Source organism: Lupinus angustifolius, chromosome LG17, assembly GCF_001865875.1.
Source record: "Lupinus angustifolius cultivar Tanjil chromosome LG17, LupAngTanjil_v1.0, whole genome shotgun sequence".
Lineage (NCBI taxonomy): Eukaryota > Viridiplantae > Streptophyta > Magnoliopsida > Fabales > Fabaceae > Lupinus > Lupinus angustifolius.
The window spans coordinates 492,310-520,183 of record NC_032025.1 but is presented as its reverse complement, the minus strand read 5'-3'; the positions used below and the strand labels follow the sequence as shown (position 1 = coordinate 520,183).

The following is a 27,874-nucleotide window of genomic DNA, read 5'->3' as shown; positions in this document are numbered from 1 at the left end:
ATGTTATGTATGGATGAAATAAAATTATAATGGAATCAAATTGGAAAGGGATAAAGCAAATATTATTTATAATTATATATAAAGTAGAACGGCAATTAGTATGAAGGAAAACATGTTGGAATTGATGTAGAAACATATTCATAATCAGAATAAAGTATTTTATCATAACATGTGTCATATTTAATTGTTATGTATAAAAATATTTCAAAAACTAAATAAAACAATACTCATGTCATACTTTTAATCGTAAGAGAAAATAAATTATTTTTTAGTAAGAAGAAATACTTTATTGAGTTTATTCTCATCCTTAATAATGAATACTTAAAAGTGGCATCATCATTTTAATAAAAAAAATCTCAAATTATTATAAAAATAGTAGTGGATAATACTCATTTCCCCAATTCATTTCAAAAGCTTTCATAACTTATAATTCCTTTGTTCAATTTTTAACATTTTTTTTTAGCATAAATAAGGATATTCTCTCACCTCTTATGATAATTTACTACTCTATTTTGAGTATTTGATTATTTCTCCAGCTTTAAGAAAACAATTTTTTAACATTTGAGTCAATTATACCTAGAATAGGCTACCAAAATTTACAAAATGAAACTTGAATCAATTTGCTCCAACTGTAAAATCTTATTTTCTATATTACTTTAGATAAGTTTCAACAGCTATCAATATATAAATAACTAATAAAGTCTTCATAACACATTAAAAATTTAGTTCTAATTAAAATTTAATAATGATAATGCCAAAAAAACATAAATTCAAAATATAAAGTGTTGGATTGTCTTCACACAATTTTTGGTAGAGATAAAGGACTAGTTTGTCTATGACTATGAAAATTAGACTTGTTTGAAATTTTATTTTTTGAAGGACTAAATTGGAAGATGAAAAAAGTGAGCAACTAATTTGGAGCTTTTTTCTACTTCTAATTTTATAGAGAAAATAAGACGTAAGCAATTTGAAGCTCATGTTACACATCCAAATATTAGAGAAGATTAATTACATAAAAAAGTCCTTAAAAATTACAAGAATTATATAAATGAAAAGAAGTAGATGAAAGAATAGATATTAATAATTAAATATGGAGAATAATAAATTCTGATTTACAGGGCTATATGTATATATAATGAATATATATATATATATTTAGCAGGTGTACCCTATCAACAATTTTATGATGAATATGAAGCAGCAAGAAGTGCTGTTCCAATACCTGATCCATCTTCAGTAACCTTTAGAATAACATGTTTTGCAATATCTTCTCCTAATATTTCATCCAAAGCTTCATGCAAATATTCTTTAAACATTGTATAGCTAGAATATAATCCTCCTTCAATTGCTACTACTGTTCTTTTCATTTTCATATCATTTCTACTCCTTCCCCCTGTGATGCCACCACTCCCATCCCTCCCTATCTTCTTCAAGATACCAACAATTCCGGCTGCTGCTAATCGCCCAGCTCGGCATGTCACTACGTCACATACCTTCACCACCATTTTTCTTGCCTTCAAAGGGGCGTCGGGAATCTGAGACAGCAAAAAACACCCGATGTCATATATTATTGATAGAATAGCACTCGATTAGGCAAGTGTTTGGTACAAGGAATGGAATGTCTTCACAATCCTGGGTAACATTCGGAAAAATGTGCTCAAAACCATGCAAAATACTAAATGCTACCTTAGGGGCAAAACCTTGCTACTTCTCTAACTTGTTTACCTCGAATATGTCGTTAAGGACTCTTGCTACTTCTCTAAGGTCAGGAGAATCATCCTCATGCATGGCAGCCATCAAAGGAGTCCTGAAATTTCATAACGTAAGAGTTCAAACCAGCGAATTGGAAGAGAACAACAGGCCATGGAACATTGTAGGCTTGACAGCATATGGACACCGTGCTATAACGGAACCAAAACTTATAAACTACAACCTCCAAACAAATACATCGTCTCAGCCTAGCCTAAGATTTTCATTAAGTGCATTTTCCTCCCTTTTGCCTCATTACAGGAAATTTTGGTGACACAGATAAGATACGGGCATTGCCAAGGAAAAATAACAGGACAATCTATGGAGGCAGTAGGATGAAAACGATAACATGATAAGGATCCGGAACTAAGATAATATTTTGAATAATATATACATTCTCTTTCAGTGTTAGTATCTTTCTCCACATACACAGCATGTAACTAAGATACAATACACACCTCAGTATGAAAGGCATTAAAAGCTTTGGAGAAATAGGTCCAAACAAATCCGACTCTGATGACATCCTGAGAATGACTCTCCTTACAATGTCACCGAGATACATTCCTGATATCATTTTCTCGAAACCCTGCATCAAGATCAAAACGTCAAAAGTTTAGTCAATGCAAATCAAGCAACTGAAGTAGTGATAAAGCAGAACTAACCTGATCATTTGGATTGGGGCTCTCAAAATCTAAATCAATGTCATACACAGTTCTGGGTAAGTGAGATGACCAAAAGTTTCCCCATTCCATATTGACTACCTAAAAACAGAAGAGCTATAATAAGTTCAAAAACCAAAAACTGAAAAACAAAAAGCATAAACAAGGAAGAGCAATACCATGCGGCCCGATGCTGTAACAAGACCCTGAGACTTGATAATAGAATCGATTCGTTCCAAATAACAAGCATTTGTGCCCGTACCAATAATAATTGCAGCAACAGTATCTGCATCGTGATAATGTCCAAGAGCTAATGTTCCAACAGCATCGTTAACCTGATTAAAATGAACAGGAAATTCAAGTACACAAAAAGGATTTATTTTACATGACAGCACATGTTTCCCCACACTTAAAAATTCAGACATCTTATAATAATAAGAACAAATATATCCGAGAAAAACATAATTCCTTAAAGGCGAGATACCTTAATCCCTTAGGTTTCAAAAATATTAGAAAACACAAATATAGCTTTTGGTGATAAAACAGGGGCAAAAAGGAACAAAACAAACCATAACCTTAGGGAAAACAAAGTACTTCCTTACCAAGGCAGATACCCGCACATCGAGGCCTTTCCGAGACAGTGCATCCTGCAAGCATGCAGCTACATCTCTTCCTACCTGGCAACAAATTGTTTCCCTTCTTAATATTAATAATTTATAGCTTCGTATCTAATTTGCAACTATTTAAAAAGAAAAAATACAAATAGCCCTTTTAAAGTCTAATAATTGGGCCACTGGGCCCTTAAATTCACTGAGTCATGACATCAGAGACTTATAGGCACAGATTCTATTGAGTTGCTACCACTAAGCTTAAAGGGTAGCATGCTCAATAAATTTGTGGGCCAAGATGGGTCGCGTGTCAAGGCTAGGGTGTTACAATCTTGATTCCACTGCACACCAATCTGAAAACTTGGGGCTTAGCTTTTTAATATATTGTGATATTATATATGTGTGTCTGTCTGTAATAATAAACTGAACTAATCAAATGATCACCCTGCTTGAAATCATTATTTTTTCCTTTAAGGCTTGGGTGTTGTCGGTTGTTGTGAATAAATCATCACTAAAGCGATCATGTTTTAGCATGAACGACAAAACAAGAATTGCTGCCTTTCATAAAGTTCCCTGTAAACATAAGCTTTCCACATAGAAACGGTTGAAAGATAACTGACTAACCATATTTACAATGGAAAACCCTTTTGTCCATTTGATTAAAATGCCAGAGGAAACCGACATTTGTTTGACAGGAAAGGAGAACGTAAATCCAAGGTCCCGTCTGTCTGCCTTGGAACCATCTCCTTCTTTCGCAATAAATTCCTTTAATGAAGATGCGATAAAATCAAAGAGATCCTGCAAGACAAGAAATCAATGAAACTCAATAATATAAAATAAAGAAACAAAACCCAGAGAATACCAAAAATGTTGAGTTTAAAACAAGTCACCTCGCTTGTGCTGGTCATTAAATGTTCGGGGATGGGTTGTCGTTCTACTTCATGTTCCACATCATGTTCTGAGATAGAATATCCTTGACCACCTAAATGAACCCGCAAGCACCTGAAATTTGTACCACCAAGATGTAGTGCATAGTACGTTCCTCTCTCAGTCCTGATCAAATAAAAACATATAAATATATCAATTTTCTGTTCAATCCAGGTAATCCTCAAACACAAATTAAAAAAAATCAACTTAACAATGACACACTGTAACACGTTAACAATCAATCATCAACATCTCTAACTAAAGAAAACGATGTTTGTAATTGCAATTGCACTCATAGCAAAATCTCCAGATCCGTTGTGTCAACTTTTTGATCGAGTAACATTCAAAGTAGTTATCAATGAATGTCACACAAAAAGAACCTAGAGATTCTACAAACCATAATTACAGCTTTCACATTGACAGAGGTGTTGACAACAATCATGTTTTCACAGTTTTGATTATTTTTAAAAGCACATAAACCATTTATTGGAAATCGAAAAAGTGGGCATCTCCAGATCCATTGGGTCAGTCTTTTGACCAAGTAGTTATATATGGAAACGAGTAAACACATAAAGTAGTTATAGATGAAAATCACATAATATGAACCTATAGATTCTATAAACCACCATTACAGCTTTCACATTGCTAGAGGAGGCAGCAATCATTTTCAGAATGCTAATTTTTTCAAAACATCACAGTCCGTAACGGTTTATTGGATGTCGGACAAAAAGTTAATGTTGTCCTTATCACCAAAACTCCTGGTCTTTAAAAGTGGGCATCTTCAGATCCATTGGGTCAGCCTTTTGATGGAGTAGTTATAAATGGAAAGAGTAACACCCAAAATACACATGGAAAATCACATAATATGAACCTAGAGATTCTATAAACCATCATTGTAGCTTTCACATTGCCAGAGGAGATAACAATCTTTTCCGGAATGCTGATTTTTCAAAGCATCATAGTCCATAACCGTTTATTGGATGTCGGAAAAAAGTTAATCTGTCCTTAAAACCAAAATCCCCCGTATCAAAAATTCCATACCCATGAACATGCTTGAAAACAATACAAACCACAAATAAATGTAAGCATGGGTGTGAAAATGAAATTATGCACACAGCAGGGCATAAAAATTACAAGCACATTTTTTATGAAAAAACTCCAAAATCAGGTAAAACTCAGCTAAATGACAGACTTGAATCAAAGAATCAAACAATGTGAAGCAATTGCTCAACACTTCCAGAGGCCAGAGCAATAACACAATCCATTACCACCATATATCCGGGGGTGGAACTTTCTTGAATTGCACAGTTAAGGAATCAGAATCCAATGTTGTAAAACAAGTAAAAGGTAGCTAAATGGCACGTTTGAACATTGAATCAGACAATGTGAACTAATTTCTCAACACTTCCAAAACAACAACTTACCCCATTTCCACCAGAGAAGAAAAAAGTGAACTTTATTAAATAGCATAGTTAAGGACACAAAAGGGTAAAAGAAACTGGAACCCAATGTTGCAAAATGAACATATCGATCACCCATTGAATTAATCAATGTGAAACAATAGCTTAACGCTTCCAATGCAACAACAAAAAATGAACTTTGTTGAATCACACAGTTAATGAGACAAAAGGGTAAAAGAAATTATAACAAAAAAAGTTGGAAAATGAAAAGAAATATTATTACCCATTGGGGAGATTATCAACGAAAGTGAGAAGCATTTTGAGCTTAGAACCACCTTCAGATGCTAAACCAGCGTGCATCTCAACAGCCATAGCATCAACCACTTGTTTCAATCTCTCAACCCTAGTTTCACACCCTTCTTCAAATTCCCTCAACACATTCACCACCTTCCTCCACTTCTTCCTCCCTCTCACTCTCTTTCCAACCACCAACGCCGCCACCGCACACGTTGTCACCGCCACGCTCAAAGCCACCCCCACTAACACCGTTCTACCCATCTACAAAATCAATCAAAAATACGACGTCGTTCGATTCCGTTTCACCACTCTGCTCCTATTTTGGTTCATAACAAAACGACGCCGTTTCCTCAGCATGCACGCAAAGAGGGTTTCACCGCTTCAGTGAAGGGTTTTTGAAGTTACCGGAGACTGGAAGAACCGGTTTGTTGAGTGAAGGGGTAACCGGAAAAGTGAAAAAAGAGTGACGGCGCTTAGTTTGGAATTTGGGATGTGTTGGAAGAAGAGAAGGAACGGTATGAGCAACTTTTTATAAGGTTTTTAAAAGACAGATTTGCCCCTCGACACGTTGCTAAATTTCAGATCTAGTCACAGTATCTCTCTTTCTCTCTCCTTCGTCATATTTTTACCGTTTATGACAGATTTTGAGGTTAATCATAATTTTGACTTCTCATACTCTTTTTTTCTTTTAATTTTATTATTATGCAATGTATCCATCTACCTTGTATATTTAGAATATGATCAATAATATGTTGTCTAATATTACAAGGCTTAAATCTCTATAAAAATAAAAAAAGTTAGAGAGTTTAATTTCGTAAACGATACTTATTGAAAAGAATAATTACATACTTTAAAAAATACTAGATTATTATTCATAGTATAAGGGATACTCTTGATAGTAACTATAAAATAGGATGGATGTAAATTTATATCAAAATTTCACATATATATATATATATAATATATATATTAATTTAATTTATGGCCTTAATCCATTATCATATTGAATGAATTAAATTGATGTATGTATATTAACTAGAATGCATGAAAGAACCACACTCATTCTTCATTAATGAGACTAAGATGGTTATTATATCTAAGAAGGGGAAATTGTTGGTATTAGTTTTGATCCTTGCCAAGGTAGATTAATAAATATTTGATGTGAGTATACATGTTTAATTTTGAAATAATTAATGACGTTGAAGATGTACTCAGCAATCTGATATTTTTATTCATATATTTGTTGACAAAGTCGTTTATCTATTAATGTTGGTCATTATCTTATTATATATATATATTTATAAAAATCAAAGTAGTTTGAAGGAGTTAACCAGTGTAACGAAAATATAGTGAGATCTTATAAAAGAAGGGGTAAGGTCTTTGTGTCTTTGCACACTTGTGGGAAATGATAATTGATATATATAATTATATATTATAGGGAAAAGAAAGAAAAAGAGAAAAATGGAAAGAGACAAAAACGGCGACGGTAGCTGCGTATTTGTTACCGTACAGTGCCAGCTGGGTTCCGCTAAACACCAGCTGTGCCTGCTCACACGCACCAACCAACCAAACCATATTTAAAAACAAAAACCATAACTATATTATAAATTTTTTTAATTTCCCACGTGTATTATTGTAGCACTTAAAGCGACCATAGTTATTGTTCTTAATATTGTTCTTAATGGAATAAAAAAAATTTTATTCTATTATTTATTGTATCATTCTTATTTTATATTTTTTGTTCTTAAATAATAATATTTTTTGTTGGTCTTAACCAAAGAAAAGTGAGAAGAGAGGTAGATATGTGGGGAAAAAGTAGATGTTATGGAACCCAAGTAAGAATAATATTTGTCATGTGAGTAAAAAATAGATGTTGTTCTTATTTCATTATGAGTTCTAATAAATTATATAAAATAACGTGTGAGACCCAAATAAAAGTGAAATTGTTGTTCTTTATTGGAGATGATCTTAAGGTAATTATGTCTGAGCGAGGAAAACTCAAGGTATGTGAGGCTAACTCTTCTAGCAAATATTTTTCATTCATATGACCTAAACTCGAAACATTGCTTAAGGAAACTAAGCATATACCATTTGAACCAAAACCAAATTAGTTCAATTATATTTATTTTTAAAATAAAAATAAAGAAAAATATATATATTAAGTACCAATTTTATAAAATATAGTATTACATTCATGTTTAGTTATTATTGACGTTTCAAACAAAATTATTAAAAATAAATGAGGTTTGATATAGTGAATATGTATAAACTTTTACCCTACATATATTATACTCATAAAATCATTGTTTTCTTCTCATGCATATATATAATTAGAGGATGGTTAATTTATTTTTCTTTTTGGTTAATATATATTAGTTTAGATGATTGAATATGGGGAGAAGTAGTCGAAGTTATTATACTTAATTGCAAAATTTATATTAAAATTTAATGTACATATTAGAATCCAATGAACACATTGAACATTAGAGGATTCGTAGATTGGTAAAATTTATGACGAACACAATAATATATAATTTCAGATGAACAATTTGATGATAAATTTGACAATTTAGAAACATAAATATAGATGATTAGAGAGATAATATTATACAAAGCGTGACCAACAAATAAATACAAATATATAGTATATTTTACTATATAAAGATAAAACTTACTCAAATATCATAACAATAATTAAATCAGTGTAATTTTTAATTTTAACTTTACTCTTAACTTACTTATCCTTTCATTACCTAAAGTTATTTAAATAAGTTTTAGAATTCCTCCAAACTTTTTTAATTATTTATTTGTTAAGGAACATTAATTGCATCATATACTTTTAATATTGAGATTATTATCATGGTAATTGAAATAAGTGATTGAATGAAGATTTGTTATGAGGTGCTAGAGGGTTTATATATTAGTATGTTCAATTTATTGATTACTTTAAGCTTTAAAAATGTTAGTTCAAATGAGTTAAGTTGAAATGAAAAAAAAACAAAAGAAAATTGAGGAGATAAAGTGGTTAGGCAATTATGGAAATGGAATGGAGTAAAAATAATGTATAGATTTATTCATATTTGTATACCAATAAAAGAGTAAGAGGTGTCAAAATAATATCAGAGTAAAAATTGTTTCTTTATTCTTTGGGGAAGATAATTCTTTTATAATAGTCTATAGTATATAAAGATTACACATTTAAACTAAACAAATGTGAATTGTAAAAAAACATAATGTATCTATCGGTTCAACTGAAAAACTGGCGACCAGACCCTTAACTGATATAGTACAAATGTTGAACTGGGCAAGTATCAAAACGGTCAAAATCAATCAAGACCGGTGAGTCGATGAACCGACCGGTATTTGACTAAACCGATTGGTTAATACATATTTTCTTTTTTTTTAAAACTTAAAAACTGACTTATCTTTTCAACTTTTCTTCAACACTTTAAGACACATGCTTCCAATGCATACTTAGATTACACCTTTTGGTTCATAACATTTGTGTACTCTCAATGACATTTGTATAATCATGGAGTACTGTCTAAAGATAGAATTTGGTGCAAAAATATAATCTCGACATGAGACAACTTTGACTATTTGGTGTTAAACTTTAAAACTCTAATTTTTTTATAGAGTGCGTTTTGAACTTGTGTCATTTATTTATATTTTGCGGTTGTTAAGTGATACTTTTAGATTGATATATGTTTTGTAATTTAGGCTTTGAATTGTTAAAGACTTAAAGTTGTTTGCTTATGTGAATTTTGAGTAGATTATGAATATGAATTATAAATTTGAGTATATGTTTATATATATAAATATAGGTAGGTATGTCCGGTTTAACCGGCATGCGATTTAATTACTGAACAACCGGTTGAACTACTATGTCAATATACCAATACCCTGATCGGTTTGATAACTGATACGGTTTTAACAACACTATGTGAATACAGGTTAACAAACACCAAAACAAATATTAAAATTGCAATATTTAAAAATTACATAAACACACTTATTTGTTTATCTAATCATTTTCTAAATGAGTAAATAAATGTTAAAATCAATGGCAAAAAGGCATGTATTTGTTGTATTTGGTGTACTTTATATTATAATTTCTGTGTGTTTATGATAATATTTATTTTAAGATGAGAGATATGATTAATTAATGTTTTGGTGGTGATTAATTAGGATTATATGATTTTTTGTAAATATTAAATAATACGAAGAGTAAAATAGGAAATGAAAACTACATCATGGTGAGAGTTATACAATATTTTACCTTTATATGATTAATTAATAATTAATAGAATATATACTATTAGTTATTTATATTCTCTCCAGCAATAATTTGAGTTTGAATCCTATGTACGCAGAGAAGAAAATTGATGTCTGGAGATATATTCCTCGGAATATACATGGCCAAACAAAAAATTAATAAAAAATAGAATTAATTCTAACACAAAATGTAATAAAACATATTTAAGTTTTTATGCTTTGTTTTAATATTAATGATATATATTAATAAATTTTATGAGAAACAATGAGGTAAATATGGATTTATATCTTCTTACTATTAATCTTATGTAAGTTTGATCATTAACTTCTACATATTATTATCAATCTTACTATTAATAAAGAGGGTTGATGAAGTAAATATGGATTTATTTATTCAGTATATAAAATGTAAAATACTGTATCAATACTATATTATATAGTCATAATAAAATATACTAATAACACATCATAATAAAATTGCTCCCACTTAGCTTGTGAAAATTCTAAGAAACATGATATTTATTTGTTATCTTTTTCATTCTATATATTTGGATATTTTGTAGTGTAAAAAACTTCCATATAATTAATTTCTTTCTGGCTCCATTATAGCACATGTTACTACAAAACAACATTTTTTTATGAAAGTTTATCACCTAATAATTAAAGGCTAATATTATATCTTTTAATAAGCATAGATCATTAGAGTTCTTAGGTAAAAGTAAAAAAAGAAAACATTATTGAACACTGTTAATTAAAATCATGTTTTTTTGGAGAGAAGATTCTTATTTTTGCATTTAAAGGCTTAAAAATGTCATATAATTATATTCAAGGAGAAAAATATATATATATTTTTTTTACATTGTTATTGTATCATTTATAATTTATTTTTAATCAATATTGACTTTAGATAAAAATAATTACAAAAATGAATAATAGATGATGCAGTAATTATATATAAATGTTTATACTATCAATATTCAATACATAAATATTACACTTATATTTAAATGATAAAAGTGATATATTCTTATATATTTTTCCATGTTATTTGTTATGTATTTGCAATATGATACTAACCCATTTTTTGAAGTGTGATAATAATGGTTAAATTGTAGTAATTGATGAAAAAGTGGGTAAAAGAATTATACCTGACCGTACATTTATGAAGTGTTTATGGGACAACCAACCCTATTGACTTAACTTGTGTGTGTTATACCGTTTTTCTTCTTCAAAAAACACGTGTTCTAAACTCAGTGTGCCCTACACAATTCTTTCGGCTTGGTTGTACCCTACAATTTAAAACACAATACCTGACTGGGACCTTAGTTGACCTGTGATAAGGTCCCCTAATGAAAATGACAACCCACTTTCATTATATTCCACTATCATGCATGCACATCCCATCCCCATGTTATTTCACATAATCATATTTTCACAAACTAGTGGTTATTCTTAAAGGTATTCTTAATGGAATAAGAATATTTTTAATATATTATTTAGTGTGTTAATCTTATTTTCTGACTCTTGTTCTCAAATAAGAACAATTTTTGGTTGTTTTAAACTAAATGAAAGTCAAGAGAGATAGATGTTGATGTTGTGAAACCTAAATAATAATAAGAAAGATGTTTGTTATTATGAGAAAAAATATATGTTATAATAAATTATAAAATAATATAAGAAACTCAAATAAATAAATAAATGTTGTTGTTAAAGATGCTAGTACAATTCACTAACATTATAAATCATACACACCTTTTTAAACTTGACATAATATTCTCCCACTAATAATTCAACTTTATTATTTGTATCTTCTTTCTACACACGTTTTCATATGATATATGAGGGGGGAAATTGAATAATGCAATGCATAGGATTAGATCACCTACCAACGGGCGTTGGTTCAAGTAGTACATGCTTGATTTCTCTTAAGCAAGAACCCGGGTTCGAGTCTTGTGGATGGAAAAAATGTCCGTTGGGAGAGTTAGCCCCACTTACCTGTGGATGTTCCCGGCTCGAACAGCATTGCCCCCAGTACGAGAATACATGTAGGAAACCAAAAAGATCACCTTATATGATAATTGAGTAATGAACATGGCATTATATCCCAACCAATTACTCATTAGTAAGATATATAATGGTTGAGATACAATTAATCGTCTTTCATCCTAATTTTTTACTATAAAAAAATAACAAGAGACAAAAGCATCCAAAGATTGCACTTTCATTAAAAATGTGCAGGTAAAATATTTATGAGAAAAAAATATATGCATTAACTATATAATTTTTTTTATATTGTTATTGCATTATTCATTGTTAATTTTTAATTATCATTTAATTTTATATAGAAGTAATATAAATGAATGATTGACAATGTATTGTCGGTGTATAAATATTAGACTGAATATTTATATGTATATAACATTCATCCTTATTGTTAAAATTTCAATTATTAATATTTGATGACAAGTGTAGGATTTGTGAGGTATACAAAGCAATAAGAATGTTTGGAACTTTAAAGTTGAGGGTCTCCTTCAAGAATATGATAATGGACTTTTCTATGGATCGGCCCAATAAGGAACCAGCGAGTATCAATGGCCCAACAAAAAAGTGAATCAAGTTCTTTTGGCAGCAGTAAAACGACGCCGTTTAGCCCTTCCCTCAAGTCATATTCGAAATCCCATTGTTGAATTTAAATTGCCATTTCACCTTGGTATAGTGTTATTCTTGCTCAAACACAATATATTTTAAAAGACGAGGGATTCACTTGTTCTAAGAGTAATTTTTTAAATTTATTTCATATCATAATTATCAATTTTAGGAAAACTAATCATTTCAATTAGTAAGTAAATCTAAATCATCAGATATTATACAACTGATGACTGTGATGAGGAATAAGTTTAAAAAACCTAGATTTCACTCATTTTATAATATTCTGAATAACTAAAATATAACAATATCACATATGAAGTGTGTATATGTTTGGCAGTATATAGACCATGAGATGAATAGAATGGTACATTGGTGAGAGAATGCATTCCTAGAACTTATGTATGTCTATGTTTTCTTTAATAACAATTACACATGTAAAAGGTTGTTTTGGAATTGTACAAACAGTGACCCAAAATTTGACCAGAACATATTTTTTTTGTTGTTGTAGTTTATTTGGTTTCCCACGTGTATTTTTGCACTGTAGGCAATCCTGTTCAAGCTGCTGAGATATCTATAGGTACATGAGGCTAACTTTCTCAATGAACATTTTTTCCATAACAAAACTCATTATTTAAGGAAAATCAAGCATGTAGCACTTGAACCAACGCCCGTAGATTTGATATATGTTGTTCTTTTACTTCCAAGCTTCAAAATGCCAATCTTATACCATGTTGTCCTCTTATTTACCCTTGCATCTCGGTAATGCTTCTATTGATGCCAAGCTTAAGACGACAACACCATGAATAACGTTAAATGTGTCCTCTTCTTTGCCTTCAACTAAGATTACATAACATTTGTCCTTGTACTTTCTAACATATTTCTGGATAAATAAAATCCAAAGACAAAATCTAACTTATTTTTTTGTCCGCCGAACATGTCGCACAACCATTTATCATAAAATACCATTAACTAAACTATACATCCTAAGAAAACCAGCTATTTTATAATAATTAGTGTGAATAAGCACATCGTGTCTGCCGATCAATATTGTATAATATTATTATATATTTAGTTTTTATATATTTCATATTTTATAACTAGAATATATTTATTGTATTTAGTGTACTTTATATTATATTTTGTGTGTTTATGATAATATATAGTTTAAGGTATGAGATATAGTTAATTAATATGTTGGGTGTGATTAATTATGATTATATGATTTTTTGGTGAAAATTAAATAATATAAATGGTAAAATAGGAAGTGAAAATTACACCATGATATAAATTACACAATGTATATTATCTTGCCTTTATATATAGTATAGATTAAAAAATGATCTATAGTACAATTTTATATTTTTAACTGGAAAATTCACAAAATTTATGCTTGAATAAAAGTAACCCAATTAAGATAGTATAAAAATAGAGTTTAAAATTTATATTGTCAAATCATATAAGTGTTTATTTTTTACACTGTTGACATATCATTTATCATTAATTTATAATACTTTTGTTTGAAAATAAATAATCGAGAATAACACACGATTTGGTAGAAACTAGAAAGTGTAAAAAAACACTTCCACTCGTTAGAGGACATTGCTTAGGCATAGAGTGTTGAAAGTGTTGGGGATCTTGAGAGAGAGAGAGAGAGAGAGTTATCTATGGATTCTGATGGTAGCGATGAACTTATTCCACAACACCAATTTCATCCTCACTCCGCTTTTGCCTCTGTTCCTCATCGTCCTTCAACTAAGTATCTATCTCAATCTTCATCATCAGAATCATCATCATCTGAATCATCATTCATCATCATATTCATATATTATTATTATTATTATTTCAGGAATTCTTCAGAAAAATACTCACCCAAAGATTGGTCTTCCTATTTTGACAAAGAAGACGATCTTCCCATTCCTGATTCCAATAATGTTTGTTTACTTTTCACATTTCTTCTTCTTATTCCTCTTCAAAAATTACCATCTTCCTCACTCTTTTTATTATTCATTTTATTATATAGGTATTTCATTTGTATATGGCAGGAACTGAGGGTCCCGTTGTATTCTGTTTACACGGTGGTGGTTATTCTGGGTATCATTCCTTTATCTCTTCTTTTTTCACTAAATTCGAGACACCCAGAGAGTATTTGAGAATGATTTTATAGGAAAAACAATAAAGGATGCTATGAAAATGGAGGGTAGTTTAACCAATTACTAGAGCCTGAGGGAGACCGATAAAAACTAAAGACGATCGGGCGAAATAATTAAGAAAGTCTTACATATCTATGATTTTGTCAATTGACATGGTTTACAAAAGAGCGTTATGGCGTCTTTAGATCCATGTAGCCGACCTCGTCCAATGGGAACGAGACTTGATTGTTGTCACTGGGCCTTTGGAAGAGCTTACATGGGTCTGTGAAACAACTTATGGAAATAGTTTATGGAGATAGCTTATAACTTGAGATCTTCCCATATGCTCTTTTTAACTTATTTCAATGAGCTCATAAGAGAAGCACATGAACATAAACTTTTTTAGCTTATTGAATACACGATTTATTAAGTTGTTTAACTGAACTCACCCATAAAAATAGCTCATAACCTTCTTACAAGCTCTTATTAGCATATGTCGATAGGATTACCAGAGAAACTTAAGACAATAAACTCTTCTTAACTTAATTCAAAAAGTTTATTGAAGAAGTGCTTAATTAATCTGTTTGGCTAAACATGCCCGAAGTTTCAAAAATTGTTGTAGAGTTTGTGGTCTAATGAAGGCATTCACGTGATTCCATTACAGGCTTTCATTTGCTTTGGCGGCGAGTAAAATTAAGGAGAAAGCTAGAGTAGTTGCTATGGACTTGAGAGGTCATGGGAAGTCAGTCACAGATAATGAACTTGATTTGTCTGTTGAGGTACAAATTCATTAATAAATTGTACCGAACATTGTTGAACATGTAGATGTGTACTACGATCATCTTTATGGTTGTCAGTATACTGCTTTAGTGCTAGTAGAGATGATCATCTTTTTGTGCAGACTATGTGCAATGATGTATTGGCTGTTATAAAGCAATTATATGGAGACTCTCCTCCGGCCATTATTATTGTTGGTCACAGGTGATCTCCTTTCTTGAATTTATTGATTGGATTTCTGTCACTTATATAGACTTCGGTGGTTTGCGTAAATGAAAACATTTTTTTAGGCATCAATTAACAAGGTTTCACAATTGCTATATTTTTCACTATATTTATCATCATTTAGTCATAAGCATTTTGTTGAATGTGATTGGTGAACATGCTTTCATTTCACATTTGCTCTTGCTGATATTCATGTTGCCTTTTTTATTTTGTCGGTATTTGCAGAGGACTCCCTGTCCTTCGTTTGTCAGTTTTATTTTCTTTCTTCATACAGAAATATTGGTGAAACCAACTTGATTAAATTTTCTCTTTTTCTTACATAAATGATATTTAACTGTGATGTAAAGTATTAACCATATTGATCAAAATTTGCTTTATCACCAAAGCATGGGAGGGTCAATTGCTGTGCATGTTGCTGCAAGGAGATCATTGTCTACCTTAGCTGGGTTGGTTGTTGTGGATGTTGTAGAGGTTGGTTTCCATAGTTACCTTCGGTATTGCTACCCATGACTACTCATCAGTAGGACTGATATGTCCATTGTCACAAATTTCAGGGAACAGCAATGTCTTCACTGATTCATATGCAGAAAATCCTGTCTAGTAGGATGCAGCATTTTTCAAGCATTGAAAAAGCTGTATGATCTGGGTCTATGCCTTTTTTTGCTTTTTAAGTTTTTTGCTATCTGGCTGAGACACACCTGTTTCTCAGTTGGATCTTATTTATTTTCTTAACCTTTTTTCCATTTATTTTCATCCGAATATGTGATGTACCTCTTGAATATCGGATCTTGTTATAGAAGTGTCTAAGTTGAAGTGGCGCTTGTGAGTAGTTTCATTTATACTGGTAAGTTTTGACTTGAAATTGCTTGTATGAAGATTGAATGGAATGTGAGGGCTGGCTCTTTAAGAAATGTTGATTCTGCCCGTGTATCAATCCCTGCCACATTGAAGTATGATGATTCAAAGAAATGGTTGGTGCCTCGCTCCCTTAACCTATCATTAACATGGGGTGGAAAAGTCATATTTTTAGTTTTACTCCCTTTTCCGATTTAAACAAAACAACCTTGTTCCGTAGACTTTGATTCTTAGATTTACACTTGATTGTCATGGTGTTGATTTGATGCTGCAGTTATGTTTACCGAACGGAGCTGGAAAAGACTGAACAATATTGGAAAGGCTGGTATGTTTTGTTCTTAATTTTTTGTGTTTACTACTCAGTACTCACTGTAGTTAAAAAATATTAGAAATGGAACCAATTCCTTTCTATTTGTGTTCTAAATAAGAGATAACAAATCCTAGTACAATTTCCTGATGTATTTGAATTTTGCATCTGTACTGTTGACGGGGTTCTCTTGGATTGTTGTTGGCTAATTGCCTCGTACTGCATGCATATGGATTTTGGTAATGGGCCTTTATAGAGACACATAACTCTGAAAAGTGAAAACGTCATATAAAACAATGACTATTGGCTCTATCGTTTCACACGACTGTTTTTTTCCTTTTTTGTTGTTGTTACAATTATATGTTGAACTACTTAATTGTTGTGCAAATATGATGACTTGATTCTAAGCATATAGAACTGAGCTAAATAAGTCATCGAATTGAAAGTGAATTTTAAGGTATCTTCATCATCCAATTAAACAGTTAATATCTTTTCTTGCAGGTATGAGGGCCTCTCTGATAAATTTTTGTCATGTCCTGTTCCGAAGCTCTTGTTATTAGCAGGAACAGATCGAATGGACAGGTCACATCCTTTGAAATATTTTAGCTTTTGGTGGTATTCATTAATTTTTTTATCGGTTTTAAGTGAAATTTCTTCTCATTGTAGTTTGTCCATTTCAGTTGTTTGAATCGGAATAAACAACCATATGCAAATTTTTTATTATGGCTTTACATCTTATTTCTAAAAGCTATTGATAAAAACTGTGTGGTCCTAGCAGTAAATCAGAGATTTGATTTTGAGTTGCTCTCATGAATAACAGATTTTTTAAAGCATAATCTTGGAAATGATAATTATCTATATATCTTCAGAGATTATTAAATATCGATGAAGGAATGGAGAGTACTGGCAGAATTAAGTTTTTTCTCAGTTTATTGATTGTCAAACACTAGTACCATCACAAGGTTGTGTCCCACTTACTGATTCTTCCTTTTTCTTTCTATTCATTTGTTGCAGTACATAGTGGTAGTAGCATTACATGCAAAATCCCGAGTTCGTATTGAAATTTGTGGCATTTGACGTGTGCATAATATATATATATATATATATATATATATTCTTATTGAAATTAAAATTTAGCCGCCTTAGATAAATAACAATGGCTTAGTTAAGATTTAGTATGAAAGTGGGCTATATGATTGAGATAGTAGTATGAATTTTCATTCGAATAAGTCTAGTATAAGTAGTATTGTATATTGTGTTATTCTGTTCTTGTTATTCTTTTTCTCGGTGAGCTTTTGAGAATATATAATTGTTTTTTGGAACTATTCATGCAACAGGTCTCTCACAATTGGTCAAATGCAAGGGAAGTTTCAGATGGTCGTAGTCAGACACACAGGGCATGCTATTCAGGTTCATACTAGTCATGTCTCTTGCTGCATTCTTTATATTGTTGTCCGGTTTTCTTCTCTAATTTTTAATCGGACAGCTTCTGTCGTAATATATTCAGGAAGATGTACCTGACGAATTTGCAACTCTGATCATTACCTTTATCTCTCGTAACCGAATAGGCCCTCATGGAGTTGAGGTATGTATAATGTAGCTTTTGTGATCTCTCAGATACTGTTTACAACTTCCCTAGAGATGGCACTAATGTAGCATTTGTGAGTGTTTTCTCCTTAGAAATAAGCAATGAAGCTAACACTCCAATCTGGTAGGAACTAGGGAGTTTGATATCCTTGAACTCTAGTCCTCTTATTGTTAGATTCAACACACAAAATACCTACTTTGGATAGTGAAAGGAATCTGGTATACCAACTATTTATGTAGAACACAAAATTGAATGCATCATATCTCATGTATTACATCGTGAACCTCGGCGCAACAGTAAGGTTGCTTGGCTTGTGACCTGAATGTGATGTCCAAATCATGAAAATAACTTTTCCGCTTGTGAGGATAAAACTGAGTACATCTATCCTACTCATACTCCACTGGGTGAGAGTCTGCCTTAGGCATTGGGTGACCGTTTTTTTATTATATGGATCGTATAATCGTAATTCCTATTTTGCAGATACCCGGGCTCCGTAAGGCAGCCTTTTCAAAACCTTGAATCAAGTCTTCCATAAACCAAGAATGGCAACTACTACAGGGTGAGGATGGATATCTTGGACGTTCCTTTCATTGTTCTTGTAATTTGCTTTTTAGGATTATGACTTAAGAGTATGGATTATTGCATGTTTTGGTGGGAATTGGGTAGATGAAGTTTATTATATAATGTAGATTTTAAATGTCATGAACATTAGTGATAGATGAAGTTGGACATATACTTGCTCACTTTGCTAGTGAAATGAAACAAGTCTCCCACCAATACTATCCACACTTTAGTTCTCACTTTACTATTAACAAGTTTCCCGTTACTAACTTTCTTGTAGTGTTTCTCACGTGAAGTCGCAGACCTTCGGAATAATACATATTAAGAACATGATCTTTCCAAAGAATAAATTAAAATGACCACCTTAGCACTACATTATTCAATTTGTCCATGAAAAAGGTTGCTCATATGAAGCCTAAAAGCTAAGTTATAAAATGAAGCAGTTATTAACAACTAAATTCTATTTATCTTAGTTTTTGAGAGCTACGTAATTAACGTTTACACATCATACATTTAGCATCATATAATCCGTGAGAACCTGTAAAAGTCGGATAAATTAACATTTGTCTAATTTGTATGTGACACTAAATTCACTTAGCCCAAATACTATAAACCTCATAGTCATAATAAATTTGTGGCCCAAATACCCTAAGCCCCACAATTATGACAAATTCGCGTTTTCTGATATGAAGATATATTTTATTCTGATAGAAAATGTATACATTTATTATGTAAGAATTATATTATAATTGTATTATATATAATTCATATTAAATCATCTTTTTGACAACTCTTAAATATAAATAAGACAAACAAATATTGTATTTATATATAAATATTTAATTCTATATATGCCACATACATACCAGTAAATAGATGTTAGGTAGAAAATTTCAAGAAAAAACAATGTATATACTAATTGTGTAAATAATTTTTACATTATCCTTATATCATACACTACTAATATTTGATTATCATTTACTTTTAAATATAAGTCATATAAAAAATAATATATGAACTACATATAAATCTTTACACTAATAATATATTTAATTGGAGGCTATAAACGGCCCACGTCATCGAAAAAAAGAGTTAGGGTTAGGTAAAGAGTAGCGTGGCTTGATATAAATACTGTGAATAAACCATCAAAATCGGTTTGTGGAGAACAACAACAATGGCGTCGTTCGATCTTGCTCCTGAAGGTGATGCTAAAGTCGGAGACAAAATCTTCAGGACCAAGTGTGCTCAGTGCCACACCGTTGATAAGGGTGCAGGTCACAAACAAGGTTTGTTTCTCATCATTATTTTCTATCATGTTTCCATCTCTATCTTTATATTTCATTTTTTTTATTGATTTTGAGCTAAATAACATTAGATCTGGAAATCTTACGGTAGTTCTAAATTGTATTTGTTTTGATTTATATCTGATTGTAATTTTTAGTTGTATATGTTTTATCTTGGAGGATGATTGAGAATGAAACGTTAGAATTATATTTAACGAATTTGATAATTTATATTCGACCGCAATTATAAATTAATTATGCTGTATCTGTAACCTCGTAGAAATTTAGCATGGATGCATAACATTTGATATGAGGAATTGAATATAAGATTTCCTTGATTAATGATTTGACAAAGAGAATTTGTTCATCCGTTTATTTCAAATGGGAGATCCTTATCAATTTAAGGATTCATACCTATTAGAACAGCGATTTATGATTTATGGCTTATATGATTAACTTTGCTTACTTTCCATTCATAAATTGTTTTTTAATTAAAAATCTGCATAGTAAACCCTTAATGACTTAATTTAATTGTTGAATGGATTTAATTGATGAGATCAATGACTTATTTGGTGATAGATTTTTTTCAAGCACACTACTAGTGATGGTTTACTCTATTTGATGAGATCAATGTTTCACTTTTTGTTTTGTTCTGCATTTTTTATTTTGTTTTATGTTTTGGTATGTTGAGATCCACTCTGTTTTTTCAAATTAGTAGAATGAACAATTTTTTATTAGTGTACTTATTTCATTATGCTGGTTCTCATATGTTCATTCTCTCCTTTTGCAGTTATATAATGTAATTAAATTTCTGTTTAGTCTCCTCTCCATGAATAATTTCGTTGTCTATTTTACGGACTAAGATGTTTACCTCTTAACAATCTCAGGCCCCAATCTGAATGGCTTGTTTGGAAGGCAATCTGGCACTACTCCCGGATATTCCTATTCTGCAGCTAACAAGAACAAGGCCGTGACCTGGGAGGAAAATACTTTATATGATTACTTGCTTAACCCCAAAAAGGTACATTATAAATTAGTATTTATGTATTGAATTGCTATTAATGTACCAGACTCTACTTGATCTAGTTTTCATTATGGGATTTAGTGTTTTCTATTGCAACCATGGTAATGCACTGTTAACTTGTATGGTAATATGCTGCCATTGCAAGTTGATATTCAGAGAATTTGTCTCCACTATGATGTCACTCACTTGTGTTTTTATATATCTTTTGCAGTATATTCCGGGGACGAAGATGGTTTTCCCTGGTCTTAAGAAGCCCCAGGACCGTGCCGATCTTATTGCATACCTGAAAGAATCCACTGCAAACTGATTTATATTTATGAATTTAGTTTTGCAATGTGATATTGAAGTTTTTGAAATTTGATTTTTAGACATTTATCTCTGGCGTGCAGTAAGTACTGTACCTTTGGCAAATAAAGTAGACTGCATTTGTTTGCAATGCTATTTTGTTCAATTTGCATTGCTACTCTATTGTATTGGCTTGTGTAATCGCACAATTAAATTATCTCTTTGAAATTGAAACATTCTTTTCAGTATTTGGTTAACTTGAGTTACGATTGAATATTCATTACTGTGATTAGCTGAATATTTTACAGCATTGGTGCATTTGAGAGTATAAAAATCCATTTTGTTTTATACTCATTCTCTACCGGAAACACTCTTTTTTTACATATTGATTAATCACTCTCTGGCTCTCTGCCGGCTCTTAAACCTTCGGAGAAAATTTAAAATCTATGTACTGAAAACTATATTTAATTGAACCCTAAATTTTTTTTTACATATTTTTATTTGTGTTATGCTACTTCGACATTGTTATGTGAGATTTAATGAAATTACACAAATCGCCCCTCACTTTTTTACTCCTATATCCACCCATAATTTTTATACTTTTATTACATTAACTAATCTTTTAAACAAAAAAATGTGATAAATGTAATTAAGTTAAATAAAATATGGTATATTATAAAGACATGTTCAAATAAATGTAATCAATATATAACTAAGATGTATTAGTGTAATTTACTATTGTTATATTGATGGTATCATTGTGTGGTATTGTTCTTTAGCCCAAACTCAATGTTTGTTTCATCTAGACGGGAAAATTGTTCTTTTTCATTTGAACATTTAGGTTTAGTGTGATGATTATGATTGAGTTCTATAATATTTTCAGAGTATAATATTTATGTATCCTAAGTATAAATATTTATATATTATTAAATTGTACTACTTTTTCGAAGATGAAATGGTATTTAAAATAAATGGTGGTTTAACAATTTATAAAACTTGTGTATTTTTATTGCATAATTTTTTTCTCATACTTTAAGTCCTCTAAAATTAAGAATGTTGGTCGATATAATTCTCTCAAAGAAAATATTATTTCATAGGTTTATTATATTATAAAATACATCGGATACTAAAAAATAAATATGAAAATGAGTTTACATACACCACGGGACATGCCCTACCAGAGGTGAATAGGCTCAACCCACTTGCCAGTTATGACCCAATCATGATATGGTTCAAATAGAGTTTAATCATGTTATACTTGATTAACAAAGGAAGTCTTGATCAATATTTAGGATTGATAGGGAATAAACATGATCATCTCATCTTATGATAACTTACTCATCATGTGTGTATGTGTCTCTATTTAAATATATACAAAGTAATTACGACACATCTTTGTTCAGAAGTATAATTGTTATATCTAATTACATATCCATGATATTATTAAGTAATATTTAGAAGATTTATATGTCAAATTATAATAAGTAATATTCAGAAGATTTATATGGATATGTATTATATTTTAGCAGGCTAGGTTCAACTTCGAAGATTGACTCGACCGACATTTTAAATTCTAAGATTAGACTTGTAATTACAGACATCAGACATGCAGTGATTGAAATGGGTTTAGACCAAATGGCGTACACAGTTTCAATGAACAACTTGTCGTATTGACATAAAACGGCAACCACTATTTTAGGGTTTATAGTGTCTGAGACTTTGCATTTTCATTTGTCATAAAACAATGGGATTCTGGGGTTACTCTTTTTTCTTTCTCCTACTTCATCGCAATATCTTCTCATGTTTTCCGCTTTCTTATTTAATTTACGAAAATAGCTTTTTATAATCTTATTAGCTTTTTAGCTTTTTTCAAGAGAAAAAAGTTTATCAAATAAACATTTAATAAAGCTAAGATTTTTCCCTCTTCTTTTTGAGCTTAGGGATTGAAGTGAAACCTGGAAAATCTACTCCTTATCATGCTGACAATGTGCAAGGAAAGCTTCGCGTCACTCAGGTTTCTTTTTTTCTTCATTCTTTTATTCAACTTCTAATTCTTTTTACTCTTAGTATATATTCAATTTCACTAATATTACCCTTACTTTTTGTTTTCCAACCATTAGATTATCATAAATTTTGCTGTTTTCTTCTTTTGTTGTGATAATTGAGTTTGAGGGTTGAAGCTTAATTGCTATGCAAGTTTTAGTTTTAGACTCTGGTTGAATTTGCTTGACTTATCTGTGTCATGATTGGAAATACTTATCTAATCTGGGTTTATTTGTTAGACATGGTCTTGTAACTTTTAATGGCATGTTTATAGCTGATAATAATTTAAGTGAGTCGCGGCTTGTTACAGTGTGATTCTAGAATTTACCCACCTGAGCATTGTTTGATTCCTGAATGACATTTCCATTTGCATAATTATGCTCATGTGTTAGCGATAGCAACTCGAGGAATTTGAAGTTTGTTCAATTGGCTGTTGATATTTTTTAATTCGATAGGATTTATAGTAACTGATAGTTAAATTCGTTCCGTTTCATTTTTGTTAAAATGCAGGCTACTCTAGTTGAATTTATATTAGCTGATAACTAATTTCTTTCTGTTTCTGTTTGTTAAAATTCAGGCTACTCTAGGAATTGGTTCATCGGCGGAGAAAAGCATTCTTCAGTGCTCTTCGGGACACAAAAGTCCAGTTTTCTTGTGTTCATTGCTACCCAATAAGATTGAGTCATGCCCTTTGAATCTTGAGTTTGACGATGACGACTTAGTTGCATTCTCAGTGGTTGGTCCACGAAGCATCCATCTTTCTGGTTATTTTGTGACTGTTGATGGAGATGACTATGAATAGTATCCTTTTGAACAAGTTCCATTTGCTGGTTTATCTGCATTGCAATTCAAATGTTGTGTTTTTAGTTGATATAGAACTAGAATTGTTGGCCCATTATTTTATAGTTATGTTCCATATTTCCTACTACATGTGAAAGTGATTCATTTGATGAGGATGCTGAGGGAAGCGAGACTGAGGAGTCTTCAGAACATGATTCTGAGGATGGATATGACTTCATTGATGATAGTGACGCTGACATGTACCCATCTTCGCACATCCCGAATAGTGGCGGTATTTTTATTATATTATGTTTCTTCTCTTTTATCATTTTTTGTTCTCCTTTTGTTATGTAGTCTTTTAGTTGCTTCTTGCATGGTACTTTTATGCATTTATAGATTAGTAGATGTTAACTTTATACGAAATATGAAAAAAAAAATATAGCTTTTACATCCTGCAAGTTTGGTCTACTTTTGCTGAATATCTTGTATTATTTGCCCTTGAAATCAATTTATGTTGATTGGTGAAGCTTTTTTATGTTACTGAATTGCAAATAATATAAAATACCACAGCCATATTTTGCTTGTAAAAATCTAGAATGTTTTAAAAGACTTTGCAAGTGGTTGTGTACATGCAGTTTAACAAGTATATAATAGTATATATTGTGTAATATTCTATCACATTTTTCATTTTCGTTATACTAATATAAGTTTTATCAATATATTTCTGTCAGGCATAGTAATAGCAATCCTTCCTTAAAATGCTGTGTCCACATGACTATTTACTTATGTTCCTAGTTCAAGATAATTTTCAATTGGAATCAAAACGAATGACATTATATGTGTTTTTTGTTCTTGACATTTCTTACAGTTGTTATTGAAGAAATAGTGGACGACGATAAACCTGAAAGTGGAGATGACCCAACTAAGCAATTGAAGAAAAAGAAGCAGGTTGCTCACTTGAAAGAGGACAAAAGTTCTCACCTTCCAATTGTCGTTAGGGGTGAGACTGTTCCCCCTAATCTGGAAGATGAAGATGATGCTGAGGAAAATGAAGACAAAGATGGTTTTCCAATTTCTGTGGCAGAGAAAGGTAAATCTGAGAGTCCAAAGGAAGAAACTGAAATAAAAGAAGAACAAGCACATAAGAAAACTGAAAAAGCCAATAAGAGGGCAAAACAGGTTGATCATTCTGCTAGCATAAAACGAAAAGTTGAAAATGCTGAGGAAGATGAGCAACAGCAAGATGGGTAAGATGGATCTAAAATATGTCTCACTCAGTTTTTTTAGAAAGGGAGAAGGCAAAAAGTAAATAATGTTTCACGTCTTTTCTCTCTATCTAACTGTGTTGCACCGAATGTTTCTGACAATGATTGTAGGAAAAAGAAGAAAAAGAGAAAAGATAAGTTGAAAGAACATGGTAAAGGGGAAAGTTCTCATGCGTCTGACAATATTAATGAGACTAATGAAACTACACCAGATGAAAAGCATCCCGAGGAGGTTAAAACTACAGTCGACGTGAATGATGTTTCTCATGCAAAGGATGGACAGCCTCTATCTAATAATGAGTAAGAACTACGAACTTTCATCTGAATAACTAGAATATCACTTACACTTCACAAGACTATTTGGTGTTATAGAATATCAATGGTTGATTGAAATATTTAATCGACAATATGAAGTCTCTTTTTTCTAATCTCAATATTGGTATGCAAATGTGTTCCTCTTTTGTTGACTAATCCTCCTCAGAACACTTTGTCAACTGAACTAAAATTCTACTGGAAATTGACTTTTCCTTCTCAGTTTATGTTTCTATTTCAATAAACTGGAATTCAATTCCCTAAGATGTCAAATCTTCAAGTCTTGTTTGGTTCTCTGTTTACAAAGGGTTGCATATTCAATTAAACTTTATTTTCTTTGCTTGAGACATTAAAGCTTGGAAATTTAGGAGGCTGGATCTCTTCTGTCCTTTGCTGCACTATTAAAGTTTGTGGTATTTGTTAGCAGGGTCCTTGTTGAGAAGAAAAACAAGAAGAAGAATAAGAAGAAAACGACCAAAGAGTCTGAAGAGGCAACTACTCCAAATCAAATTGCTAACACTGTTGAAAATAAGGATTTATCCATCTCAGAGAAATCAGGGAAAAAACAGACTGAAGACAAGCCATCTCAAGTTAGAAGCTTTGCAAATGGGTTGGTTATTGAGGAGTTATCTACGGGTAAACCAGATGGCAAAAGTGCTACTCCTGGAAAGAAGGTTACACATCATCTACTAATTTCTAGATAGCTGAATTGACTTAGTTTACCGAGTAGTAATTTTGTTTAACTTGTATTCCAATTTAATTTCTCTTAACACTAACTTATTGTTTGATTTCAGGTCAGTGTTAAATATATTGGCAAACTAAAAAAGAATGGAAAAATATTTGACTCAAATGTGGGGAGAGCAACATTTAAATTTCGCCTTGGTATGTTTTGTGTTGACTTGCTGCATTTGCTGAAAATTTTCTTTTTGTATATACATTTACCTATTTTCTTGTGTTTACAGGTTTAGGACAAGTCATCAAGGGGTGGGAAGTTGGAGTCAATGGTAATGTATAGTCTTACACAATTTTAAGCACTCCAATGTTATTCTTGGTTCTTATTGTAGTTTTCTTTTCTTTTTTCCTCAGGGATGAGGATTGGTGACAAAAGAAGAATCACAGTTCCACCATCTATGGGGTATGGAATTACCCAATGTCTCCTATATTATTTGTTATATCTGAATGATCTTGGAGCGATCAAATTTAATTTGTTATTTGAATTGGATATTACTTCCTTTGTTATTTGATGACTCTTATGTTTTGTTTGAGTTTTGTTATTTAAATCTAGTCATATTTTGAAAATTGTATTTGACACCAGAAATATTTATTTCTGTCCTTTTATATATACTCACATCTAAAAATATATGAAATAATTAAAAGGAACAATTAAATGTTGTCCCAGAATTGTTGTATGAGAAAGAAACATTATTGTTTTGTTTTATGTTACACAGGTATGGAGACAAACGTGCTGGGAGTATACCACCGAATTCTTGGCTTGTATTTGATGTGGAATTGGTTAATGTTGGTGGCTAACTTCAACATTTACTGTCCCTCTTGTTCCACCTTTGAAATGGGTCAACCTCACATCATATATTCACAATCTTTGGTCCTCAGTGGATCAGCCTGAGACTTTTGTAGTATGGTACAAGTTTTGCGGGAAATTTTCTTGGATTGAATTATGAAGAATTATTACAAGTTTTACTAATATAAAAATATTGAAGAGCTTACTCAAGATTGTGTCAAAATCAGCATATTTTAGAAATCATTTCAATTTGTTACTGTCTTTTGGTTTTTCAAACTGAGTCTTTTACATTTCAAGGCTGAACTTAAGACCCTGCCATGTGCTCATGAGATCCATTCCCATTTGCTTATGCTCGTA

At 31.2% G+C, this 27,874-nt stretch overlaps 4 protein-coding genes across 4 annotated transcripts; 3 read left to right on the top strand and 1 right to left on the bottom strand.

The window, feature by feature from the left end:
* Positions 1,062 to 6,162, bottom strand: LOC109331972 (hexokinase-3-like). Its single transcript, XM_019566801.1, has 9 exons — positions 5,627 to 6,162; positions 3,907 to 4,069; positions 3,641 to 3,814; positions 3,011 to 3,085; positions 2,588 to 2,743; positions 2,412 to 2,510; positions 2,208 to 2,335; positions 1,726 to 1,807; positions 1,062 to 1,535 (listed from the first exon to the last, which is right to left on the bottom strand). Exons 1-9 carry the CDS (start codon positions 5,899 to 5,901, stop codon positions 1,182 to 1,184), a joined length of 1,506 nt encoding a protein of 501 aa, XP_019422346.1. The 5' UTR covers positions 5,902 to 6,162; the 3' UTR covers positions 1,062 to 1,181.
* On the top strand, positions 14,184 to 19,248 carry LOC109331752 (protein phosphatase methylesterase 1). Its single transcript, XM_019566441.1, has 13 exons — positions 14,184 to 14,320; positions 14,411 to 14,495; positions 14,585 to 14,655; positions 15,358 to 15,472; positions 15,595 to 15,674; positions 16,082 to 16,166; positions 16,250 to 16,330; positions 16,572 to 16,666; positions 16,825 to 16,875; positions 17,359 to 17,439; positions 18,195 to 18,267; positions 18,365 to 18,442; positions 18,926 to 19,248. The coding sequence occupies exons 1-13, from the start codon at positions 14,229 to 14,231 to the stop codon at positions 18,962 to 18,964; spliced, it is 1,026 nt and encodes a 341-aa protein (XP_019421986.1). The 5' UTR covers positions 14,184 to 14,228; the 3' UTR covers positions 18,965 to 19,248.
* Positions 20,145 to 21,855, top strand: LOC109331753 (cytochrome c-like). The gene is made up of 3 exons (XM_019566442.1): positions 20,145 to 20,292; positions 21,177 to 21,310; positions 21,525 to 21,855. The coding sequence occupies exons 1-3, from the start codon at positions 20,181 to 20,183 to the stop codon at positions 21,618 to 21,620; spliced, it is 342 nt and encodes a 113-aa protein (XP_019421987.1). The 5' UTR covers positions 20,145 to 20,180; the 3' UTR covers positions 21,621 to 21,855.
* LOC109331768 (peptidyl-prolyl cis-trans isomerase FKBP53-like) lies at positions 23,200 to 27,855 on the top strand. The gene is made up of 11 exons (XM_019566480.1): positions 23,200 to 23,355; positions 23,539 to 23,612; positions 24,219 to 24,442; positions 24,580 to 24,713; positions 25,290 to 25,668; positions 25,798 to 25,986; positions 26,426 to 26,672; positions 26,793 to 26,880; positions 26,961 to 27,002; positions 27,085 to 27,133; positions 27,447 to 27,855. Exons 1-11 carry the CDS (start codon positions 23,343 to 23,345, stop codon positions 27,526 to 27,528), a joined length of 1,521 nt encoding a protein of 506 aa, XP_019422025.1. The 5' UTR covers positions 23,200 to 23,342; the 3' UTR covers positions 27,529 to 27,855.

Coding starts and splice junctions, on each gene's coding strand:
- LOC109331752 (XM_019566441.1), top strand. CDS start 14,229: ATGGATTCTGATGGTAGCGATGAACTTATTCCACAACACCAATTTCAT. Junction 14,656..15,357: donor CACGGTGGTGGTTATTCTGG/GTATCATTCCTT, acceptor ATTCCATTACAG/GCTTTCATTTGCTTTGGCGG. Junction 16,167..16,249: donor TTGTTGTGGATGTTGTAGAG/GTTGGTTTCCAT, acceptor CACAAATTTCAG/GGAACAGCAATGTCTTCACT.
- LOC109331972 (XM_019566801.1), bottom strand. CDS start 5,901: ATGGGTAGAACGGTGTTAGTGGGGGTGGCTTTGAGCGTGGCGGTGACA. Junction 1,808..2,207: donor TTAATGCCTTTCATACTGAG/GTGTGTATTGTA, acceptor ATGAAATTTCAG/GACTCCTTTGATGGCTGCCA. Junction 1,536..1,725: donor TCCTTAACGACATATTCGAG/GTAAACAAGTTA, acceptor TTGCTGTCTCAG/ATTCCCGACGCCCCTTTGAA.
- LOC109331768 (XM_019566480.1), top strand. Junction 25,669..25,797: donor GATGAGCAACAGCAAGATGG/GTAAGATGGATC, acceptor CAATGATTGTAG/GAAAAAGAAGAAAAAGAGAA. Junction 27,003..27,084: donor GTGGGAAGTTGGAGTCAATG/GTAATGTATAGT, acceptor TTTTTTCCTCAG/GGATGAGGATTGGTGACAAA.
- LOC109331753 (XM_019566442.1), top strand. CDS start 20,181: ATGGCGTCGTTCGATCTTGCTCCTGAAGGTGATGCTAAAGTCGGAGAC. Junction 20,293..21,176: donor GGGTGCAGGTCACAAACAAG/GTTTGTTTCTCA, acceptor TAACAATCTCAG/GCCCCAATCTGAATGGCTTG. Junction 21,311..21,524: donor ACTTGCTTAACCCCAAAAAG/GTACATTATAAA, acceptor TATCTTTTGCAG/TATATTCCGGGGACGAAGAT.